This window comes from Ochotona curzoniae, unplaced genomic scaffold (assembly GCF_017591425.1).
Source record: "Ochotona curzoniae isolate NIBS_2020 unplaced genomic scaffold, NIBS_Ocur_1.0 scaffold_2453, whole genome shotgun sequence".
Classification (NCBI taxonomy): domain Eukaryota; kingdom Metazoa; phylum Chordata; class Mammalia; order Lagomorpha; family Ochotonidae; genus Ochotona; species Ochotona curzoniae.
The window spans coordinates 17,802,973-17,824,084 of record NW_024467094.1 but is presented as its reverse complement, the minus strand read 5'-3'; the positions used below and the strand labels follow the sequence as shown (position 1 = coordinate 17,824,084).

Sequence of the window (21,112 nt, the reverse complement as noted above, 5' to 3'; positions counted from 1 at the left end):
GAGAATTGTTGAACTGGCACTCCAACATATGATGCCAAGTTATAAATAGTGGCTTAGCATGCTGTGCTACAACCCTGGCCCCTAAAAGAGATTTTTAAAGCAAGACGATACCACATGATCTTAACATTGAGCTCAGAAGTAGGTAGGAGAAAGGTGACTAACCGTGATAGGGGTTGAAGCATTGGGGAGATGTTGGTTAATTGATATGAAATTCCAGGTAGGAGGAATAAGTTCAAAACATGTACAATATGATCACCATAATGAATATATTCTTAAAAAATGCAGAATAGATTTTATGTGTTCTGACCACTATAATGCTGAGGTAATGCATGTTAATTAGCTTGATCTAGTTTTTCACAACCTGTACGTATATTTTAAAATATCATATTAAACATGATAAACATATAGTTTGTTAACTAAAAAATTAAAAAGCTTTGCCCAAGCAATACGAACATAAAAGAGTCACAATGCAGTCCTTTGTGTTAAATATCTTCTTCATTAGCCTTTATGTTTTCTATAATCAGAATTTATGGCGACATGTAATTTCAGACTCTCTCTTGCTTGTGGTGGAATGGCTGTGAATTCTCTGGAAGATCTCAGTGTGGAGTGCCTGGGCTATGCTGGTCTTGTGTACGAGCATACATTAGTGAGTATTTCTGTGAATGTACCCTAGGCTTCTTTTTGAGGAAAAAACCCCACAGATCTCATTAAGCTTTTAATTCATGCGTTGCATTTTGAGATCTGACTAATCCCATTGGAAAACATTTATAATTTATTTGCCTAAATGTTAGTTAACATTTCGGGTACATATTTTCTAGTTTTAGACATACTTTTAGTCATATTTGATAACAAGTGCTCTTCACATGAAAATCGTATTCCAATATGTTCTTGATTTTTAACAAAACTGAAGATAAGCATATTTCTTGTATTATATTTAGGGTGAAGAAAAGTTTACTTTTATTGAGAACTGTATTAACCCTCGCTCTGTTACCCTGTTGGTCAAAGGACCTAATAAGCATACGCTAACACAAACCAAGGACGCCATAAGAGATGGACTTCGTGCCATCAAAAACGCCATTGAGGATGGTAAGCCCTTTTGTTGTGACGGCTTTGAATCTCAAATATTTACAAACATTTAAAAATATGTGCTTATATGCTTGTTTAAATAGGCAGAGTGACAGAAGAGACAGAGGTAAAAAGGTCTTCAATTCATTGACTTACTCCACAAACACAATAGTTGGGGCTGGACTAGGCCAAGGACAGGAGGCAGGAACTGCATCTGGGTCTTCCTGGTTCATAGCAGGAATTCTGGTCTGTCCTGAGCTGCGTTCCAAGTATATTAACAGGAAGTTGGTTCATAAAAGGAGGAGCCAGGACTTGATCCCAGGCACTCCAACATGGAGTGTGGATGTCCCAAGTGGTGGCTTAACCTGCTGCATCAAAACGTTCGCCACAAAATCCTTTTGAAGCAGTAAGTCTGTCATAATGTTTTTAAATGGTTTTAAAAAAACAAGTAATTAGCATTTTCTCTTTATTTTAGACAATTTATAGTTTGGATTATAAATTTTTTCCTTTGAAATGTTCTTATTATGGTGTGCCTTTTAAGTTAATTTGTATTCATGAAATGAAAACACAGCTAACTTAATGATGATGTGTGGTTTCTTTTACTTTTAGAAGTTTGTTTTTAAACCTTTGAAAGGCTTTATTAAAATTCTATTACCTCAGATATAGTATGATTTGTAGAAAGATTAGAAAAGAATAAGAACTTTGTTGGGAGTTCATAGCCAACTTCCTTCTATAAACATTTAGGATAAGCCAATAAAAACCATGCCTATTTTTAAAAGAATAATAGGCACATGAAAAGATGCCCTACATCATTAGTCATTAGGGAAATGAAAATCAAAACTACAATAAAATAGTATTTCGGGGTCAGCATTGTGGCGCAGCGCACTGAGCCACCACTGGTAACACCAGCATCTCTCTCTCGCTCGCTCTTTCTCTCTCTTTTTCTTCAGGATTTATTTATTTTATTGGAAAGGAAAGTGCACAGAAAGAAGTAGATACAGAGAGTAAGATTTCCTTTCTGCAGGTTCACTCCCCAAATGAAGACTCTTGAAATAGCCAGAGCTGAGCTGATCCGAAGCCAGGAGGCAGGAGCTTCCTCTGGGTCTCCTATGTGGGTGCAGAGCCCCAAGGCTCTGGGCCATGCTCCACTGCTATCCCAGGCCACAAGCAGGAGCTGGATAGGAAGTGGAACAGCTGGGATACAAATCAGCACCCACATGAGATCCTGGTGATGCAAAGTGAGGATTTAGCCACTAGGCTATTGCACTGGGTCCAACACCAGCATCTCTTACTGATGTCAGTTTTCTGCTAATGTGCCTGAGAAAGTAATGAAAGATCAGGCAGATCCTTGGACACCTGCACTGCACCCATATGAGAAATTTGGATGGAACTCTAGGATCCTGGCTGCAGTCTGAACCAGCTCCCGCCACTGGGATCATTTGGGGATTAATCCAGTGGATGGAAGGTCTCTCTTTCTCCCTCGCTCTATAATTTTTTAGAATAACAACAACAAAGGACACCATTTCAGACCTCTAGAATGTCTGTAATACAAAGCTGGGGGTAGGCTTTTAGCCTGGTGGCAAGATACTCACATCCTGTGTCAGAGTGCCTGGGTTTGATGCACAGCTCATGTTTTTGATTGCAGCTTCCTGCTTTTGCAAATCCTGGAAGGCAGCAGACGATGGGCCGAGTAACTGGCTTCTTGCTGCCCATGGAGGAGACGCAGGTTGATGAGTTCCAGGCTCCTGGCTTCAGCCTGATCAAGTTCGGAAGGCTCGTTGTCAATCTGGCTTTTTCTCTCTGGCAATAGAATAAATAAATTATTACTAATGGTTCTAAGAGCTGGGAGTGGGCATCTGGTGCAGTGGTGAAGATGCTCTTGCAAATTCTGGCGTTCACATGCGGGGCCTGGTTCAGGCGCTGACTCCTCTGCTCATGAGCCAGCATCCTGCTGAGGTGTACCTGCGGGTACAGCAGGGGGATGGCCAAGGAGTTGGGGCCCTGGATGAGGCTCTGGGCTTTGACTCAGCCCAGCTGTGGCTATTACAGCCATTGGGGGAGTGAATTACTGGGTGAAAAATCTCTCTCTCTCTCTCTCTCTCTCTGCCTTCCAAATAAAATGAAAGAAGGCAACGATTTGTTTCTACAAAAGAATTTAGAATCTATAGAAGAATGAACAGATTACTTAAAGTCACTGCAGCCACTTTGGTGTCATCAAAACTAACTGATATATAATGAGCTCATTTCAATATCCCTGACCAGAAGTTCAGTCACGATAATGGACATACCCAGTGCCCCCAAATGTTTGCTCAGTGCCTTGGCAATCCTTTCTTCTTGACATTCCTCATGTTGCCCTATTTTTCTGTCACTATAAATGAGTTTTCACTTTTTTTTTTTTTGCATGTGTAGCCACTGCCTTTTTGCTATCCAGCACAGATATTCTTATTGGTTTTTTTTTTTTTTAAAAAAAAAAGGTTTATTTTTATTGGAAATTCAGATATACAGAGAGGAGGAGAGACAGAGAGGAAGATCCTCCATCCTTTGATTCACTCCCCAAGTGACTGCAACGGCCGGTGCTGCGCCAATCCAAAGCCAGGAGCCAGGAGCTTCCTCCAGGTCTCCCATGTGGGTGCAGGGTCCCAAAGCTTTGGGCCGTCCTTAACTGCTTTCCCAGGCCACAAGCAGGGAGCTGGATGGGAAGTGGAGCAGCTGGGACATGAACTGGTGCCCACATGGGATCCTGGTGTGTGCAGGTTGTGAATGAACCATTATGTTGGCTCCTTAATTTTGTAATGTTTTGGAAATATAGCTGATTTTTTTGTCTTGATCTTAAATTCTGCAGCCTTGCTATACTTACTAGTTCTACTAGCTCTGCCAAGTACATTTTATTGATTTCTTGCTCTGCCAACTAAATTTCATTGACTTTTCTATATAAGTGAACATGTTGTATACTGATGTAGTTTTACTTTTATTCAAATATGAATTTTTTAATTTCTATTTTCTCCTTTCATGGGCGAGAAGCTCCAATACAGTGTTGTATAAAAGTAATGAGGGTGGAATCCATTCTTTACTCTTGATCTTAGAAAGAAAGCATTCTGGGCCCGGCGCGGTGGCGCAAGTGGTTAAAGGTCCTCGCCTAGCATGCCCGGGATCCCATATGGGCGCCGGTTCTAATCCCAGCAGCCCCGCTTCCCATCCAGCTCCCTGCCTGTGGCCTGGGAAAGCAGTCGAGGACGGCCCAAAGCTTTAGGACCCTGCACCCGCGTGGGAGACCCGGAAGAGGCTCCTGGCTTCGGATCGGCATAGTATCGGCTGTTGTGCTCACTTGGGGAGTGAATCATCGGACGGAAGATCTTCCTCTCTGTCTCTCCTCTCTGTATATCCGCCTTTCCAATGAAAAAATAATAAAAATAAATCTTAAAAAAAGAAAGAAAGAAAGCATTCAGCTGTTTTCCAGTGTGTATATTATATATGTATGTATTTATATGCATGGGGATTGTCCCTCCTCTTCCCTCCCTCTCCTCCTCCCCAGCATCTCCTCTTATAACTTGTCTCCAAGTTGTTACAATGGCATAATCTTCATTTTACTGTTACGAGGCTTAACTTTCTTTCTTTTTAAAATTAATTTATTTTGATGATTTTTGCAGTGTTAATTAGGGTGATAAGGGTCAAGGGCTACAGGAAGGTGGGTGAGATCATTACTTTCACATTCTCTTTGTTTCGTCTTGTGTCTGGGGAAGCAGAGAGATATATAAGTGAATCATGACATTACAAATGTAGCAAAAGGCTGAGCAGTATTCCATGGAGTAAATGTATCACATTTTCTCTCTTTAATTTTTAAAGATTTATTTATCCATTTATTTAAAGATTTGTATTTGTTTTTATTTGAAAATTAGTTAATACAGAGAGGAAGACAGAGAGGAAGATCTTCCACCCATTGATTCACTCTCCAAGTGGCCAACACTGAGCCAATCTGAAGCCAGGAGCCAGGAGCTTCTTCTAGGTCTCCCACACGGGTGCAGGGTCCCAAGACTTTGGGCCGTGCTCGACTGCTTTCCCAGGCCACAAGCAGGGAGTTGGATGGGAAGTGGAGCTGCCGGGATTAGAACCAGCGCCCATATGGGATCCTGGCACATGCAAGGAGGATTTTAGCCACTAGGCTACTACACTGGACCCTATCTGTTGATGGGTATGTGGGTTGTTTCCACGTCTTAGCTATTCTGAATTGTACTACTAATAACCTGGGCTTGCAGTGCCTCTCTTGCATGCAGGTTTCATTTCATCTGACTATATTCCCAGGAGTGAGATGGCTGGGTCTGATGGTAGATGTGTCTTTAGCTGTCCAAGGAATCTCCCTACTGACCACTGGTGTGCTGCAATGGATAGGCTGGCATTTGCCTCCTGGGGGTGCATTCCTAGGAAGCTGGAATGGAGAGCAGAGCCAGGACTTGAACCCAGGCAGTCTAACAAGGAATGCGGGCTCCTAAAGCAGTGCCTGAGTGCTTGTGTGAAACACTGGCCCCAACAAGAGACTTAAACACTGCAAATAGGACATAATCATATCATCATATTGTGGGTAAACAACAGTTTCAACAATTTTGCCGTGAAGTGAGGTCGGGAAGGGGAAATAAGTAAAACGTGATATGCTAAAGAGAGTGATTACTTTTAAGTGATTTTGTTTTAAAAATAGATGATTTCAGAGCATGTTCACAATGACTCAAAGAAGTGTCATATGCTGTATAAAACATGCTAGCAGATATAAAAGTTTGTGCCCTGTTGTGAAAAATAATGGGTTTAAATAAAACTCTGACCTTATAATGATATGACCACCCACATTCTGCTCCAGTACAGAAAACAATGCTGTTGAGTCTCAAATATTCCATACCGAAAGCAGTGGCTAAATTCTTTTTTTTTTTTAAAGATTTATTTTATTTTTATTGAAAAGGCAGATATACAGAGAGGAGAGACAGAGAGGAAGATCTTCCGTCCGATGATTCACTCCCCAAGTGAGCGCAACGGGCCGATACTATGCCGATCCGAAGCCAGGAGCCTCTTCCTGGTCTCCCACGCGCAGGTGCAGGTTCCCAAAGCTTTGGGCCGTCCTCGACTGCTTTCCCAGGCCACAGGCAGGGAGCTGGATGGGAAGCGGGGTCGCGGGATTAGAACCGGCGCTCATATGGGATCCCGGGTGTGCAAGGCGAGGACCTTAACCACTGCGCCATTGAGCTGGGTCCTGCTAAATTCTTACAGTCTTAAAGGTTTTCATATCAGTATTGCAAGCAGTCACGTGCCACTATGAATTATAAATAACTACTTTGTAAATGTAGTCATGTAAGAATAAGATAAAGTACGATGAAAGAAACGTCCAGTCCTATTTGCCAACGTAATAAGCCGATTACAGTTAGTTACCTGCACCTGCTTCGTGGTTTAACTTCAGGAAGCTTCCTGGGCTTCACGGGACAACTGGGTAGTTACTGAGCTGGGCCACCGATCTGATTCTGCATATATTTCAATGCATTCTACAATGAGGCTTGATAGCAGAACACGCTTGAAGAGCTAATTGTCCCCACCTGCCCACCACCACAACTCCTTTCCTTGTATGCATGTCTTGCTAGTCATTTTTTTTTTCAACAGGCTGTGTAGTTCCAGGGGCAGGTGCAGTTGAAGTAGCACTGGCCGAAGCCCTTGTTAAATATAAACACAAAATAGAAGGAAGAGCTCGTCTTGGAGTGCAGGCTTTTGCGGACGCCTTACTCATTATTCCCAAGGTAGAACTATGCTAATGCTGAAGAAATGCTTAGGCATAAAGGCATTTAATTACACATGGTTTGTATTATGCAGCAGCAGAGTAGAAAGATGGGCATGTATTCACATTTCCTTGCATAATTTTCTTTACTTTTTTTTAGATATTTTACAACTGTACCAGGGAAATTCTTGATAGAACAGCCCAGAATCCTATCAGGAGTTTTATGAAACAGCCAAAGCACCCCCTTGGGTCCTTTTCTGAGTTTGAAATGTTTAAGACTTAAAATTTAATTAGATTTTAGGATAGATTTTCATCTTGTTGATAGTATCCAAAATGTAGTCACTTTAAGTTGTGAAAAGGGAGGACTTCGGGCTGTTTAACATTTCAAATACTGCCAGTTTGCAGTTGTCATTGTCATTATAATTCATAGAAAAGGAGAGAAATCAGATTTTTTTTTTCATTTGATGATAGAAAACTACTATTTTTCTCTTAGAAACACAAAAACCATTTTTTATGTATTCTTAAAAGATTTATTTATTTTTATTGGAAAGTCAGAGAGAGGAGAGAAAGATCTTCCATCTGCTGGCTCGCTCCCTAAGTGGTCACAACAGCCGGAGCTGAGCTGATCTGAAACCAGGAGCCAGAGGCTTCTTCTGGGTCTCTCCCACATGTGTAAAATCCCAAGGCTCTGAGCCATCCTGGACTACTTTCCTAGGCCTCAAGCAGGGAGCTAGATGGGGAGTGGAGCGGCCAGGATACAAACCGGTACCCGAATGGGATTCCGGTGCATGCAAGGTGAGGACTTTAGCCCTTAGGCTATCACGCTGCCCCACCCCCCAAATTTCTAATATGTTATTACCATGCATTAAAACAGTACTAACGAAGCCAGCCAAGTCTCTGATAATCACAGTTAGGGCTGGCGCTATTGCATTGCAGGCTAAGCCTCTGCCTGAGGCACCAGCATCCTATCTGGGTGCCAGTTTGAGTTCTGGTGGCTCTGCTTCTGACCCAGCTCACTGCTAATGGCAGAGGAAGAGTACCCGAGTCCTTGGACCCCTGTGCCCACGTGGGTCACCCAGAAGTCCCTGGCTCTGCGCAGGCTCAGCTGCAGTTATTGCAGCCATTTGGGGGAGTGAACCAGCAGATGGAAGATTTCTTTCTCTCTCTGTGATGCTATCTTTCAAGTAAAAAGAAAAATAAATCTTTTAGAAAAAAGCTAATTCAATTAAAAGTACTCAGTTTGTGGACCCATTGTGAATCAGATATCTAGTTCCTCTCTCCCCATGAGCTGGGAGCCCGGTGTGGATGTGCACTGGTGGTACCTCTTTCTCCTCAGAGGGTGGTTTGGGGGACATGTGCAAATGAGCCTGGCTGGGTGCACGTTTCTCCATCCCTGTTGCCAAAGGTCATTATTCCCTGAAGGTGAAGGACACAGAAGGCTGCCAGCATGGCAGTGTCCTTCAATAGGGGCCTAGGAAAAAGTAGGCTAGCAAAAACCACATGACATACACAGAAAAAAAAAAAAAGGTAGAAGGGAGATTGATGTAGTCAGGAGCTCTGATGTCCTCAGAATTCGGTGTGATATTCATAGTATTTGTTTAAGTAGGTTTAAGCATCTACAGGAATACTAGATAGATGATAATTTGATATAGATTAACAATGGAATTCTTCAAAAGATGACAACTACACTAAAGTTGTATTTTCACAAGACAAAAGAATAATGCCTTATTTTTATGTTGATGTTAAAATATGTATGTGAGGATATTTCATACATATATATATTATTATTTTTATTCATGAAGGTTCTTGCTCAGAATTCTGGTTATGACATGCAGGAAACACTGGTAAAAGTTCAGGCTGAGCACGTAGGATCCAAACAACTTGTTGGCATAGATTTGAATACTGGTAAGTTAAGACAAATGATGTGATTAATAAACAGGCTACTCTTTAGTGATCCATTTCTTACAGTGAGGGGCTGAAGGTTTGGGTAGCCTTATCATTGTTATTATTTAAATTTTGGGTACCTTTTCTTTTTTTTTTTTGGTAAAGAGTTATCTATTTTTATTGGAAAGGCCTATATATACAGAGGAGGGGTGACAGAGAGGAAGATCTTCCATCCGATGGTTTACTCCACAGGACCTCCAGGATTAGAACCAGCACCCGTATGGGATCCAGGTGCATTCAAAACAAGGACTTTAGCCACTACACTTTGCATTGGGCCCTGGGTGCCTTTACTTTTAACCTTGTTAAAAATATCCATTCCTGGGCCCGGTGTGGTGGCCAAGTGGCTAAAGTTCTCGCCTTGAATGCACCAGGATCCCATATGGACGCCGGTTCTAATCCCGGCAGCTCCACTTTCCATCCAGCTCCCTGCTTGTGGCCTGGGAAAACACTCAAGGACGGCCCAATGCCTTGGGACCCTGCACCCACATGGGAGACCTGGAGGAAGTTCCTGGCTCCTGGCTTCTGATTAGCGCAGCACCGGCCGTTGCGGTCACTTGGGGAGTGAATTGTCGGATGGAAGATCTTCTTCTCTGTCTCTCCTCCTCTCTGCATGTCTGACTTTCCAATAAAAATAAATAAATCTTAAAAATATATCCATTCCTTTAGGAAACAGTTACAGAGTGGTTACAGTTTGCTACTTGGGATTCACACAGAACAAAAGAGACAGAAATATCTGCCCTTGGGAGCTTATGTTATAGTGGGGGAAGATAGGCGATAAGTAATAACCTTAATAAGTTATTCTGAGATTTGAGAAAGTAACAGATTTTATGAAAAATTAAAATAGTGTGAAGGTGATCATGGGTAGGAGGGTGGGGAGGGGGTTGGTCAGAGCCAGCCTCACTGGGAGGACCAGTGCTGGCAAAGGAAGAGGGAGGAGGCGAGCACTGGGAACGGGACTGGTGTCATGGGTACAGGGAGCAGCCAGCGGGGCAGCCGCTGTGTGATGCTTCCTAGGAGGCGAGGAGCAAGAGCAGTGACTGAGGGTCACATGGAGGCATGTGTGCTGTAGAGGAACAGTAAGCTGTTGGGACTGAGGGGTGACATGGTCTAACAGGTTCACTCTGGCTATCCTACACCTCATGGAGAAGAGTCAGCTGAACAAACAGAAGGTTGAAACATGAAAACGACTGTTGGTAGACCAGGTTGTGCGTAAGAGGAACTTACAGTTGTCAGTGAAGTCAAGTTTGAAATGTCCATAGTCATCCAAGTAATAAAGTTGTGTCTAGAGTTGAAGAAAGAGGTCTGGGGTGGAGATCCAACCTTGAGAGTTGCCTGGGTATGTATGTATACACACACACACACTATATATATATATATACACACTATATATATATATATATATATACACTATATATATATTATATATACGTATAATATATATATACATATAATATATATATATAATTTAAATTCAGATGTCAGGATGAGATTATGTCGGGAGAATAAGTATATATAGAAAATCTAGGACTGAAAACCATCAAGAGTTCAAGGGAGAAGAGGAGCCACTAGCACAAATGGGCCCTGGGAGTGTGGGGTCGTGGCAGACAAGTGAGGAAGCAGTGGTCAGAGGGTGTGATGGGTGGTGTTAAGGGCTACTCATGGGTGAGACCTGCCAATTGATCATTGGATTTAACAGTGTGGAGGTCATTGAGGACCTTGGGCAAAAGTAGCTTTGGGATTATGTTAAAATTATTATTAGAATATATAATCCATGTTAATACAGTCTATCAAGATTGCAGTATTTAAATGGTTTGTATTTTGCAGGTGAACCAATGGTAGCAGCAGATGCAAGAGTCTGGGATAATTATTGTGTGAAAAAACAACTTCTTCATTCTTGGTAAGTTTTTAGTACCATGAAGAGAAAGATTTGGAGGATATAATTGATACCATTAAAATTTTTCTATCCAGCTAAAAAAATTAACTTCTGTCATTTTCTTATCCTCTTTATATTTAATTCTAATAGGTGTGAATTATAGGAAGATTAGTTTTATTGTTTATTTGAGAGGACAGGGGAAGAGGAATGTTTTCTGAAATAGCACCATGCGTATAGTGCAGAAAAATCAGATGACATGCTTAAAAACAAATTCAGTTTTGCTGGAATTTAAGCCAGTCTTCTACCTTATCAGCAAAGGAAGTGAAATTATAATACAAGAAGTGATGTTTGCATTGCTCTGTGCAAATCTTTAATTAAAATAAAAATATATGTATTTTTAGAAGTAATTGCCTTCATTGCTGAAGATTATTTGGGGCAGGGGAGGAGAAGGTGAGGATGGCTTAGCAGGCTCGACTCAGTCTCTCATCTTCCTTCTTAGCACAATGATTGCTACCAACATTCTCCTGGTTGATGAAATTATGCGAGCTGGGATGTCTTCTCTCAAAGGGTAATTGAATTCAGAATCAGCTCTTCTGGAAGATGTGATTTAATACACCTTATATCCAAATTGCTACTGTATGGCTTGGGCCAGGCCTAATTTTAACATAATAGTGAAGTTTATAACTTTCCGTCTTAGCAGTACTGCATCGTAAAGAACACCCAGATCTTTTCACAATAAAGGAATGATAACAGAAATACTTTCTCTAACACTCTCATTTCCCCATCCCTTATTGTATGATATTACAGTTTCATAAAATAGAACCTGTTGTGATTCTTAGATCTTTGGGGGCAACTTTAAATTAACAAAATATGGAATACAGGTCTTAGAGCACACATCCAATTTTCAATTTGTCAGAGGGCACAAATACTTTATTCTCCTTCAAAATTCTTTCGGTAACACCTTGTAGTCACTTTTTTTCCCCTTGTAAATATGGCCTGGCTTTGTGAGTACAACTTTGAGTTGTGTTGATTTCCAAACCTGGCTTAGTTTATTTTGTAAGTAGCTGCTTATGTTCTGCCTGGCTCCTTTTAGTTAGATCAACAACCAAAATTACTGTTCTAGCTCTGGCAGCTTTCTGACTTGATGGTAAAGTACAGAGCAGGGCTCATCGGGAAAAGTGGGCATTGTTGGCACCAAGTCTGGGAAATAATTGTTTTTGGCTTCAAATGCAACTGCTCTGCATAAGTATTTATAGCACTATCTTTCCTGTTCAAAACTCCAGAATTAATGTATTGCATTCATTGCTATGATTAGCCTCCTTATAGCTAACTTGTTTTTGTGGATCCAAGTTGATAAGAGATTAAAATATGACAGGTGCATTAATGGAACTTTGGCCTGTTTGTGCTTACAGGAGAAGTTTGTGTTAACCATTTGATGCATTTGTTGAAAGCTTGTTTTTTTTCCCACTTAATGTTTCATCAGCATCTTTCCAAATCAATAACCATACTTTGAACAGTCACTTATTTATGATTGTATGCCAGTTCATTCTATAACTATACAACATTTTATTTTACTAATCTTGTTTTTAATTTTTTGTCATTATAGATGAGTACTTTCTTATGCCTTATTTTAAGGTATAGGCCTTTAAAACAGATACACCATGCAGCTTGACCTTTTCTATAGAAATGTTTAAATTATGACATATATTTAATATATACAAAGGATAGCAAATAATATAAATAATATAATAGACACCTTTATATCCTCTACATAGCTTATCAAAATAAACATTTTGTAATTTTTGCTTTACATTTTCCTCAAAGAAATAAGTATAGGTGCTGTTAAAGTACCATACCTCTACTCCCCATTAAATGCTTTCCCTAAATGCTTTTTTTTTTTTTTCATTTGTCCCTAGAGGTAATCTCTGCCCTCTGGGCACCTTTTTCTATATTTGCAGGTATCTGTTACGATGTAAAATATTCTTTTTGGAATTTAGAAATGTGGTCTGGTGTTACGGCATAAAGGGGTAAAGTGACACTGGCATTCTGCATGGGTGCTGCTTCATGTTGTAGTCGCTCCACCTCTGATCTAGCTCCTTGTCAGCGCTCTGGGAAAAGCACTGGAAGGTCGCTGCCCCGCCCGTGGCAGGCCAGAGCGGAGTTCCAGGCTCCTGGTTAGCCTGGCCAGCCTTGGCTGCTGCAGCGGTCTATACAATCAGGCCAAAGAAGTCTCTTAGTTTCTCCTCCTCTCTGTGACTTTCAAATAACATTTTTTTTTTCCAAACAAAGTATGCAAATGGTACCTTATGTGGACACTCTAGCTGCTTTTGTTTTCCACTTCCTTGATGGTTTTGAGATTTAGCCATGTATCCATCTTGATAATTTTTGAGTATTCTAGTGCGTCTCTACTATAATGCATTTATCTGTTGGTGGGCCTTTTGGTGGTTTCTAATTTTGTATCATTTTAAACATGATAGTGAAGAATTTTGATGTATATGTCTCCTTGGGAACATATTTCGGAGTGTCTCTAGGATTACAACCAAGTAATGAATTTTTGGGGTTTAGAACTTATTTTATACTATTTCCTATTTTACTGATCTGGTTAAGACCTTTAGCGTCCTAAGTTTAGTGTTAAGACATTTAGTGCAATGATAGTGGTCATCTCTATCATATTTGCTTTTTTTTTTTAAGTATTTATTTCTATTGGAAAGGGAGTTTTGTAGAGAGAAGGAAATGCAGAGAGCCCATGTGGGATCCCCCCATGCCAGGCAAGGTGAGGCTTTGCCCATTAGGCTATTGTGCTGGGCCCCCCAGGAGATGTCTTACACGTTAGGCCAAATGCCTGCTCCTATAGACTTAGCTATTTTTAATGCAAACTCTAGCTAATTTTTCTACCTTTGGAGTGTCTCCAACTTGTAAGCATGTCAAAAATTCACGACAGTTCCCTTAAAAGGATTTTATCCTAATATTGTTTCATAAATCTCCTGGTTTCACTTAAAGTATCATGAGTCAAGAATCACTCCCTTCTCTGCCATTCTCGTTTGCTTCTTACCTGTCTTTTTTTAACAGTCCGTTTCATGTCCATAACTGTTTCTTTGTGAGCATTTTATTGGTGCTATCATGTTGCTTTATGTTTTGTTCCTGTCTTGTTGTCATCCATTACTGCCCTCCCAGCCTCCCACGACACCACTGCCATCCCAGGGACTAGGCTCTTGAACGTAATTCAGTTTAGTATTTCAAGGTGTTAGGGTTTTGTAACAATCTATTCACTCTTGCTTTACAGCTGCCTATATAATTGTCAAAGATATCTGGGGAACAGGTACCACCGTTAAAGACATCCCTGGTGACGCTGTAAATAGTCTCGCTTTCCTTATGCTGCTCTAAATTGATGCCTTTAAGATCAGTGAGGAAGTCAAGTGCCTCATGGACTGGATTTGATCTCCGGTCATACATTTCCTGGCCAGATATGTGGGCTATACAGATTAGATGTCCCCAACTCAGGAAAGTCCAATTTATTATTACTATTATCATTGCCATTGGCAGAAAAGTAATAGGTGTCTGTAGGGGTCACACACTCTGAGTTTTGATTTTTCTCCAAGCTAGAGACGTGCAGTAAGATCCTCTTGTGCGGCTGGGCAGCAGGAGGAATCACGAGAGCCTGAGAACACACACCTGGCTATGCTGTTTAGGGAGAGGTGGGGCAGGTGTTCAGCACTGCCATGGGAAGATGCTTAGTCTCCTAGTTAGTACCTGGTGGATCCTTAGCTCCGGCTCCTGACTGGCCTCCCACTACGGCAGGCTCTGCCAGACACAAGTGATGGCACCAGTGGTCAGATTCCTGCCGCCCTGCGAGGAACCGGGATTGTGCTCCTGGCTTCTGGCCTGGACCTGCTCCAGACCTAGGTGTTGGACCAAGCATTTGGAAGAGAAACAGCATATGGAAGCTCTTTCTCTGTTTCTGCATCTCAATAAATAAGTAAAAATTAAGAAAAACAAAACAAAAAATGGTTTCAGTGTATTAAGTATATTTAAAAGTAAGATTTATTTGTTTATTGGAAAGTAAGGTTTACAAAGAAGGAGAGGCAGAGAGAAAAAGCTTCCATCAGCTGAACTGATCTGAAGATGGGAGCCTCCTCTGGGTCTCCCATGTGAGTTCAGGTCCCAAGGCTCTGGCCCGTCCTTGACTGCTTTCCCAGGCCACAGGCAGGGAGCTGGAAGGCAAGTGGAGCAGCCGGGACACATACCAGCATCCACCTGGGATGCCAGTGTATTCAAGGTGAGGACCCGAGCCAATAGGCTACTGTGCTGGGCCCTATTAAGTGTATTTTTGACCCTCAATACTTATGATGGAATTACCAGGCTGTAGTGTGATTATAAATCAAGAAGCATGTGTTACATAGGAAGGGATAGAGATAGGAAACAAGAAGATGGATGTTTTTGTTATCTTTAGTGAAAAGCAAACTTAGGCTACAAAGTGGTTTATAAAGTTTGTGGCATAGCAAGCAAAGCTGCTGCCCTACAATGCAGGCATCCTATATGGACACAGGTTAATGTCCTGACTATTCCACTTCTGATAATGCTCCCTGCTAGTAATCTGGAAAAGCAGCAGAAAATGGCCCAAATGCTTGGGTCTCTGCATCCACATGGGAGACCTGGAATAAGCTCCTGGTTTCAGATTGGTCTAGCTCTGACAATCGTGGCCACTTAGGAGAGTGAACCAGCAGATGGAAGTTCTCTCTGTCTTTCTCTTTTTCTCCCTCTCTTCCTCTGTCTATCTCTCTGCCTTTCAAGTATATAAAATATTAAAAATGTATAGAAAATACATATAAAAAGATTGTCAGCACAGACCTGATTGTGGCTAATATCATATACATTAGCCTATCTTTAACGAAGAGAGTTGCAATCTGAGTTGGGCCCTTGCTGGGGGACATTCTGGGAACAGAGAGCGAGTGGAAGCACCAAGGTGCTGGGTTTCTGGGAGCCCAGAGATGGGAAAAATGGTTTGCCCGTGGGCCTGAGCTGCCACCTTCCTATGTGCACAGCGTCCTTGACAGTCCAGAACTGAGCTGATGACGTCACCATGAGCGGCAGCCTCATTCCCTCCGAGATTTCCTCAGTACTTCCCAACTCCTTATCCAGGAATTGGCTGGCACTGCATGGTGTCTGCTTGCTGCCCGGGCCGGGATGGAGTCAAGCGTCCTCTGGGCTTGCATCTGGCTCCTGCCCACATCTTGGACATAAATCTAGATGCAGACCTGGGGGAAAGGTTTGGACCATATGCTTCCCTGGCAGGTGTTTCACAAAAGCTTGAGATGCATGATGAAGGGCTTTAGAAATAGCTTAGAAGGAGCTTTCCTGGAACTGGACACAGGGCTTGAGCTGCGGCTGGTGACCCTGGCACCACACACTGGAGAGCCAACTCCAGTCCCAGCTACTCTACTTCTGATCCGGCTCCTTGCTGATGCAATGGGGAAGGAATAGAGGATGGCTCAAATGCATGCATCTCTGCCACACAGGTGGGAGACCTGGATGGAGTTCCAGGCCTCTGGCTTTAGCCCAGACCAGCCCCAGCATTTTGGGAGTAAACCAACTGATGGAAGACAGAGTGCACTCTCTCTTTCTCTCTCTCCCTGTTTCTCTTTCTCTCTCTCTCTCTGCCTCTCTCTCTGCCTCTCCAAACTAATCTTTGAAGAAGAAAGGAGATGTACCTTCCCTATAGCCTGGGATCTGTGGACAAGGGCTAGGAGGCTGTGCAATGCTTGCAAGTGGGGTGCTGTTGATACCTGGCTGGCATCATTCATTGTACTTGACTGCCTGAGCCGTTGTTTGGTTCTCTGCATTCACAGACTTCAGTCTGAAAAGCTCTCCTTTCTACCTGGCACCTGAGGATGAGATGGGCTGTCCTATGGGGAGGACAGAGCTGGGAATGGATCTTTGTGGAGCAGGGCTGTGTGCTGCTGTGGGGAACGCTGGCTCTGCAGCTGCACTCCATCATTGCCCTTCATCAGCTGTGTGACCTCAGTTTTTCATCTGTTGAAGAGGGATGATACTGCACCCATCTTAAAAAAAGGATCATATATGGTGTAAATTGCTTCATATTGTGTTTGGTAGTACTATGTGCTTAGCCATTGTCTCTCATTATTCTCAGCTGGACACATTAGAGGAGGGTTGGACATGTGATGTGCAAAGTGAATGGAGTAAAATCCACTGTGACAACACCCTGTGGGCCCCTGACTCTGGCGCTGGAGAAGCACCAGCACTGTCTCAGCTGTGGGGCCAGGTGCATGCCTGCCCAGGGAGGTGGAGGAGCATGCCAGAGGATTGTGCCAAACACGTGTTTGCTTTCCTGTTTCCCCCTTTGGCATTCTTTCAGTCTCCGTCCTAGAAATGGAACCGAAAAAGCTCACATTGTTTTGTAGGGTCTAGTGTGGCTGAAGGGTCACAAGCCCTGGAAAGAAATTTTTGGAAAGTACTTTTGCCAAGACACTATGTGACATGAACTGGGAACTCTTTCTTGTCACTCCAAATTAAACTTCCCAGAGGGGGCCACACCATAGTATTGCAAACTAAGCTTCCTCCCGTGGCACCAGCATCCCATATGAGCACCAGTTCAAGTCCCAGCGGCTTTAATTCCTATCCAGTTCCCTGCTAATAGACTGGGAAAGCATTGGAGGATGACCCAAGCTGTTAGGCCCTTGTATCCACCTGGGAGACCAAAAGAAGCTCTTGGCTTCCAGCTTGAGAACCAGCTTAGTAAGATTACATAACCTCTTAAGTTTCCAAAATCAGTACCTGTTTCCCAGAGTCTTCCTCCAGGGGCCATCTTTGTCTAGGCTCCTGCCCACAACCACAAGTATGGGCGGGTGCAGAAGCAAGCTGCCTGCTTCAGATGCCAGCTCTGCCACTTGGCCGGGCTGACCCTTTGGGTCAGTTTCTTCCCTGCACCATGACGATTTCCTTATCTCCAAAGTGGGCATCAGAACAGTGACACGCAGCTTTGGAGACTACTATCATTACTACCTGTCGTGTTCCTCACATCTGCCTACCTAGCCTGGCTGCATCGCATGCTCTCCCCGCATGCTGAGACTTCCTCCTGTCTTTCCTCCGCCAGGCGGCACAACCTCCTCTGCCCCCAGAGCCACCCCATTAACTGCCCCATGAGCCCTCCCTCTGCATCCCGTTCTGGGACACCCAGATCTGGGGCTGTGGGCCCTGGTGTTAGGGGTGGGTGGTGGGAAGGAGAAAGGCCCCTGCCAGAAAGGGCCCCTGTCTCTCCAGCTGCCACATCTGCCTCTCCAGCCTCCTGCCCCTACCCCCTGCTCCCTGTCTCCAGCTGCACTGGCCTCCCCACTGCCCAGCTTGTTTCTGTCTTGGGGGCTGCTGTCCTGGCTCTGCTTCCAGCCAGGGTCCCAGTGTGGCTTTCTCTCTCACATGCCTTTTTTCTTTTTTATTACTTGCTTTTTGATACAGTTTAGTTGGTGCTGGGGTCTCTCTTCCCCCTCGCCCGAGTTCCCTCTCCTCCCCTCTGTTCTCCCTATCCAGTCTTACAAGGGATGTCTTTTGAGAATTTTCGCAAGTCCATCATGCTGCCACTGGGGTATCTCCCCATAATCACACGCCTTTTTATAAACACAGCTCTGCGTACCTGCAGCTCTGTTTGTCTTGGAGCCATTCTTTGCTACCAGATATGAAATAAACTGCAGAGTTTGCCTACTGCTTACTCCCCTCCACTAAAGCTGGATGGAAGATGCTTTCTACTCCCAGAGGAATCTGCCCTGCCTAGAACAGGCACTGGCTCACAGCAGGGTTCCACAGGCTCTTACATGTGGTTCATACTGACCCGAGATAAGCAGACCCCTAGAGGTGGCAAAGCTGGCTGTGACCACTGGAGTGCTCTGTGGGGACCTATCTTGGCTGACCGCTGCATTCTTCTCCGCCTCCCCTTTCCCCCAAAGATGTCTGCTCTAGAAATTAAAAAAAAAAAATTTTTTTTGGCAGAGTTGATGCGGCCATGAGCCTGTCACAGAGATGAGAATTCTAAGTAGAGACGCCCGTGTCGTGGCACAGCAGGTTAAGCAAACACTGTGGAACCAGCATCCCTTGTGGGCACCTGATCCAGTCCTGGCTGCCCCACTTTGATTCAACTCCCTGCTAAGGAACCTGCGAAGGCAGCAGATGGTGGCCCAGGTATCTGGGTCCTGACACCCACTCGGGAGATGTGGATGGAGCTCCAGCCCTGTCCAGCTCTGGTGGCTGCAGCCATTTGTGAAGTGACCAGCAGTCGGAAGATATTTCTCTCTCCCTCTAGCACTCTGCCTTTCAAAATAAATCCATCAATCTTTAGGGTCCAGCATGGTGGCCTGGCGGCTAAAGTCCTCGCCTTGAACGCGCCGGGATCCCATAAGGGCAACGGTTCTAATCCCGGCTTATCCACTTCCCATCCAGCTCCCTGCTTGTGGCCTGGGAAGGTGGTTGAGGATGGCCCAAAGCCTTGGGACCCTGCACCCGCGTGGGAGACCTGGAAGAGGTTCCTGGCTCCTGGCTCCGGATTGGCACAGCACTGGCCGTTGTGGTCACTTGGGGAGTGAATCGTTGGACGGAGAATCTTCCTCTCTGCCTCTCCTCTCTGTATATCTGACTTTGCGATAAAAAAAATAAAAATAAATCTTAAAAAAATCAATCTTAGGGCCTAGCGCGATGGTGCAGTGGTCCTTGCCTTGCACGCCCGGGATCCCATATGGGTGCCAGTTCTATCCCGGCAGCCCCGCTTCCCATCCAGCTCCCTGCCTGTGGCCCGGGAAAGCAGTCGAGGACGGCCCAAAGCTTTGGAAACCTGCACCCGTGTGGGAGACCCGGAGGAGGCTCCTGGCTTCGGATCGGCATAGTATCGGCCGTTGCGCTCACTTGGGGAGTGAATCATGGGACGGAAGATCTTCCTCTCTGTATATCCGCCTTTCCAATAAAAATAAAATAAATCTTAAAAAAAAATCAATCTTAAAAAAATATTTGAAGTAGAGATTAGCAATGTGTTAAACAGGAGCAGGATTATTCGACTGTGAGGGAATAAACACACAAGTATGGCCGCCACCCCACACAGATAAAAGCGGGCATGAGTGGGCCAGGGGACAGCCCGTGAGAGAGGCAGGGAACGGGAGCCTCACCTCTGGGTCCAGGGCGCAGAAGAGCTTGCTGTGTCGCCAGCCTCTGCTTATGAGGGGACGCAAATCCCACAGCCAGCCACAGGAAGTATCAGTGAGCCCCCTGGTCCCGGATGTGACAAGTGCATCCTGGGAAGTTGACAGTTAAAGAGACAAACACTACCTTGTAGGAGCACAGGAATTCCAGCTCACCTAAACTTTGATTGCCTGCCTAGTTACATCACAGTGACAGAGAGGGAAAGAGATAGGTTTCATCTGTTGGTTCTTCTTAAATGGCTGGGACTGGGCCGGGCTGAAGCCAGAGCCTAGAACTGCATCCAGGTCTCCCATGTGGGCACAGGGTTCCAAGGGCACAGGCCATCTTCTACTACTTTCCCAGATGCACTAGTAGGGAGCTGGACTGGAAGTAGGGTGCCCAGGATTTGAACCTGTGCTCTGATTATGGATGCCAGCATCATTATCAGAGGTTTACTCCTCTGGCCTCAAGCCATCTAACAGAGTTGACCTCAGGTAAAGCCAGCTTGGGTATGACTCTGCGAGGTGGTGGGGTGCCTGGCCCCACCGATCAGGAGGGCCCTAGCAGTGTGCAAGTCCCAGCAGCTGAATTGCACGCACTTTCTGATCTGTCCAGGCCTGCAGGTTTACAAGGCTCTAGTCCTTATCTTCCCCAGGAGGATACTAAGACTCAGAGACATACGGCATACTCAAGGTCGAGGTGTGGGGAGAGAGAAACGAGGGTTGTTCTAAAGTGCCTTGTCCTTCAGTTTCCTCCTCTCCTGCTTGCCGCAACAGGACAGAGCAGCCCACTGCATGGCATCCTCATTCTTGGGCCTGTCCATGGCTGACCCAAGTGTTGTGTGCCAGGGGTGCTGTGGAGGGCACAGGGCTGCAGGGCAGGGGCCAGGTGCCAGGTCCAGGGATAAGCAGCTGGTCTGGAGCCTGCCCAGGGCTACCCCCTCCTCTCCTACCCCGTTCCCCCACCCTGGGGCTTCCACTCAGCTGCAGGCTATGAAGGGGCCCCATCTGGCCCATCTCTCATTAATTAAAAATGCCACAAACCATCTGTCTGAGGAAGCCTCCAAGAGGGGCTGCCTGCCCGAGGCCACAGCAGTCTCATACTTCTCAACTTGCACTGAAAACTTACTTTTAGAAGAAAACCAAGACTCAGAAACCCCTTTCACTGCTGGTGGCAGGCAGGCAGGGACGGTAGCAAGGGCAAGCCTGCGGAGCCCATGGTCCCGTGAAGGATGAGCATAGCTGTCCTGCTGGGGTGAAGACAGAGGTGCCTGAGGCTGGTGGCCAGAGAGTCTGGGGCTGGGATGTAGA

The 21,112-nt window shown here is 44.5% G+C and overlaps 1 protein-coding gene across 3 annotated transcripts in view; it reads left to right on the top strand.

Annotated features, from left to right (window-relative positions):
* CCT6B (chaperonin containing TCP1 subunit 6B) overlaps nucleotides 1-11,310 on the top strand; it is a 30,710-nt gene extending 19,400 nt beyond the window's left edge. For all 3 annotated transcript variants that reach the window (XM_041000592.1, XM_041000590.1, XM_041000591.1), the window contains 6 exons: nucleotides 550-646; nucleotides 939-1,086; nucleotides 6,700-6,833; nucleotides 8,614-8,716; nucleotides 10,580-10,652; nucleotides 11,128-11,310. In XM_041000592.1, coding sequence (XP_040856526.1) covers nucleotides 550-646; nucleotides 939-1,086; nucleotides 6,700-6,833; nucleotides 8,614-8,716; nucleotides 10,580-10,652; nucleotides 11,128-11,200 — 628 coding nt within the window. In that variant the 3' untranslated portion in view covers nucleotides 11,201-11,310. The remainder of the gene's footprint in view (nucleotides 1-549; nucleotides 647-938; nucleotides 1,087-6,699; nucleotides 6,834-8,613; nucleotides 8,717-10,579; nucleotides 10,653-11,127) is intronic.
* The last annotated feature ends 9,802 nt before the right edge of the window (nucleotides 11,311-21,112 follow it).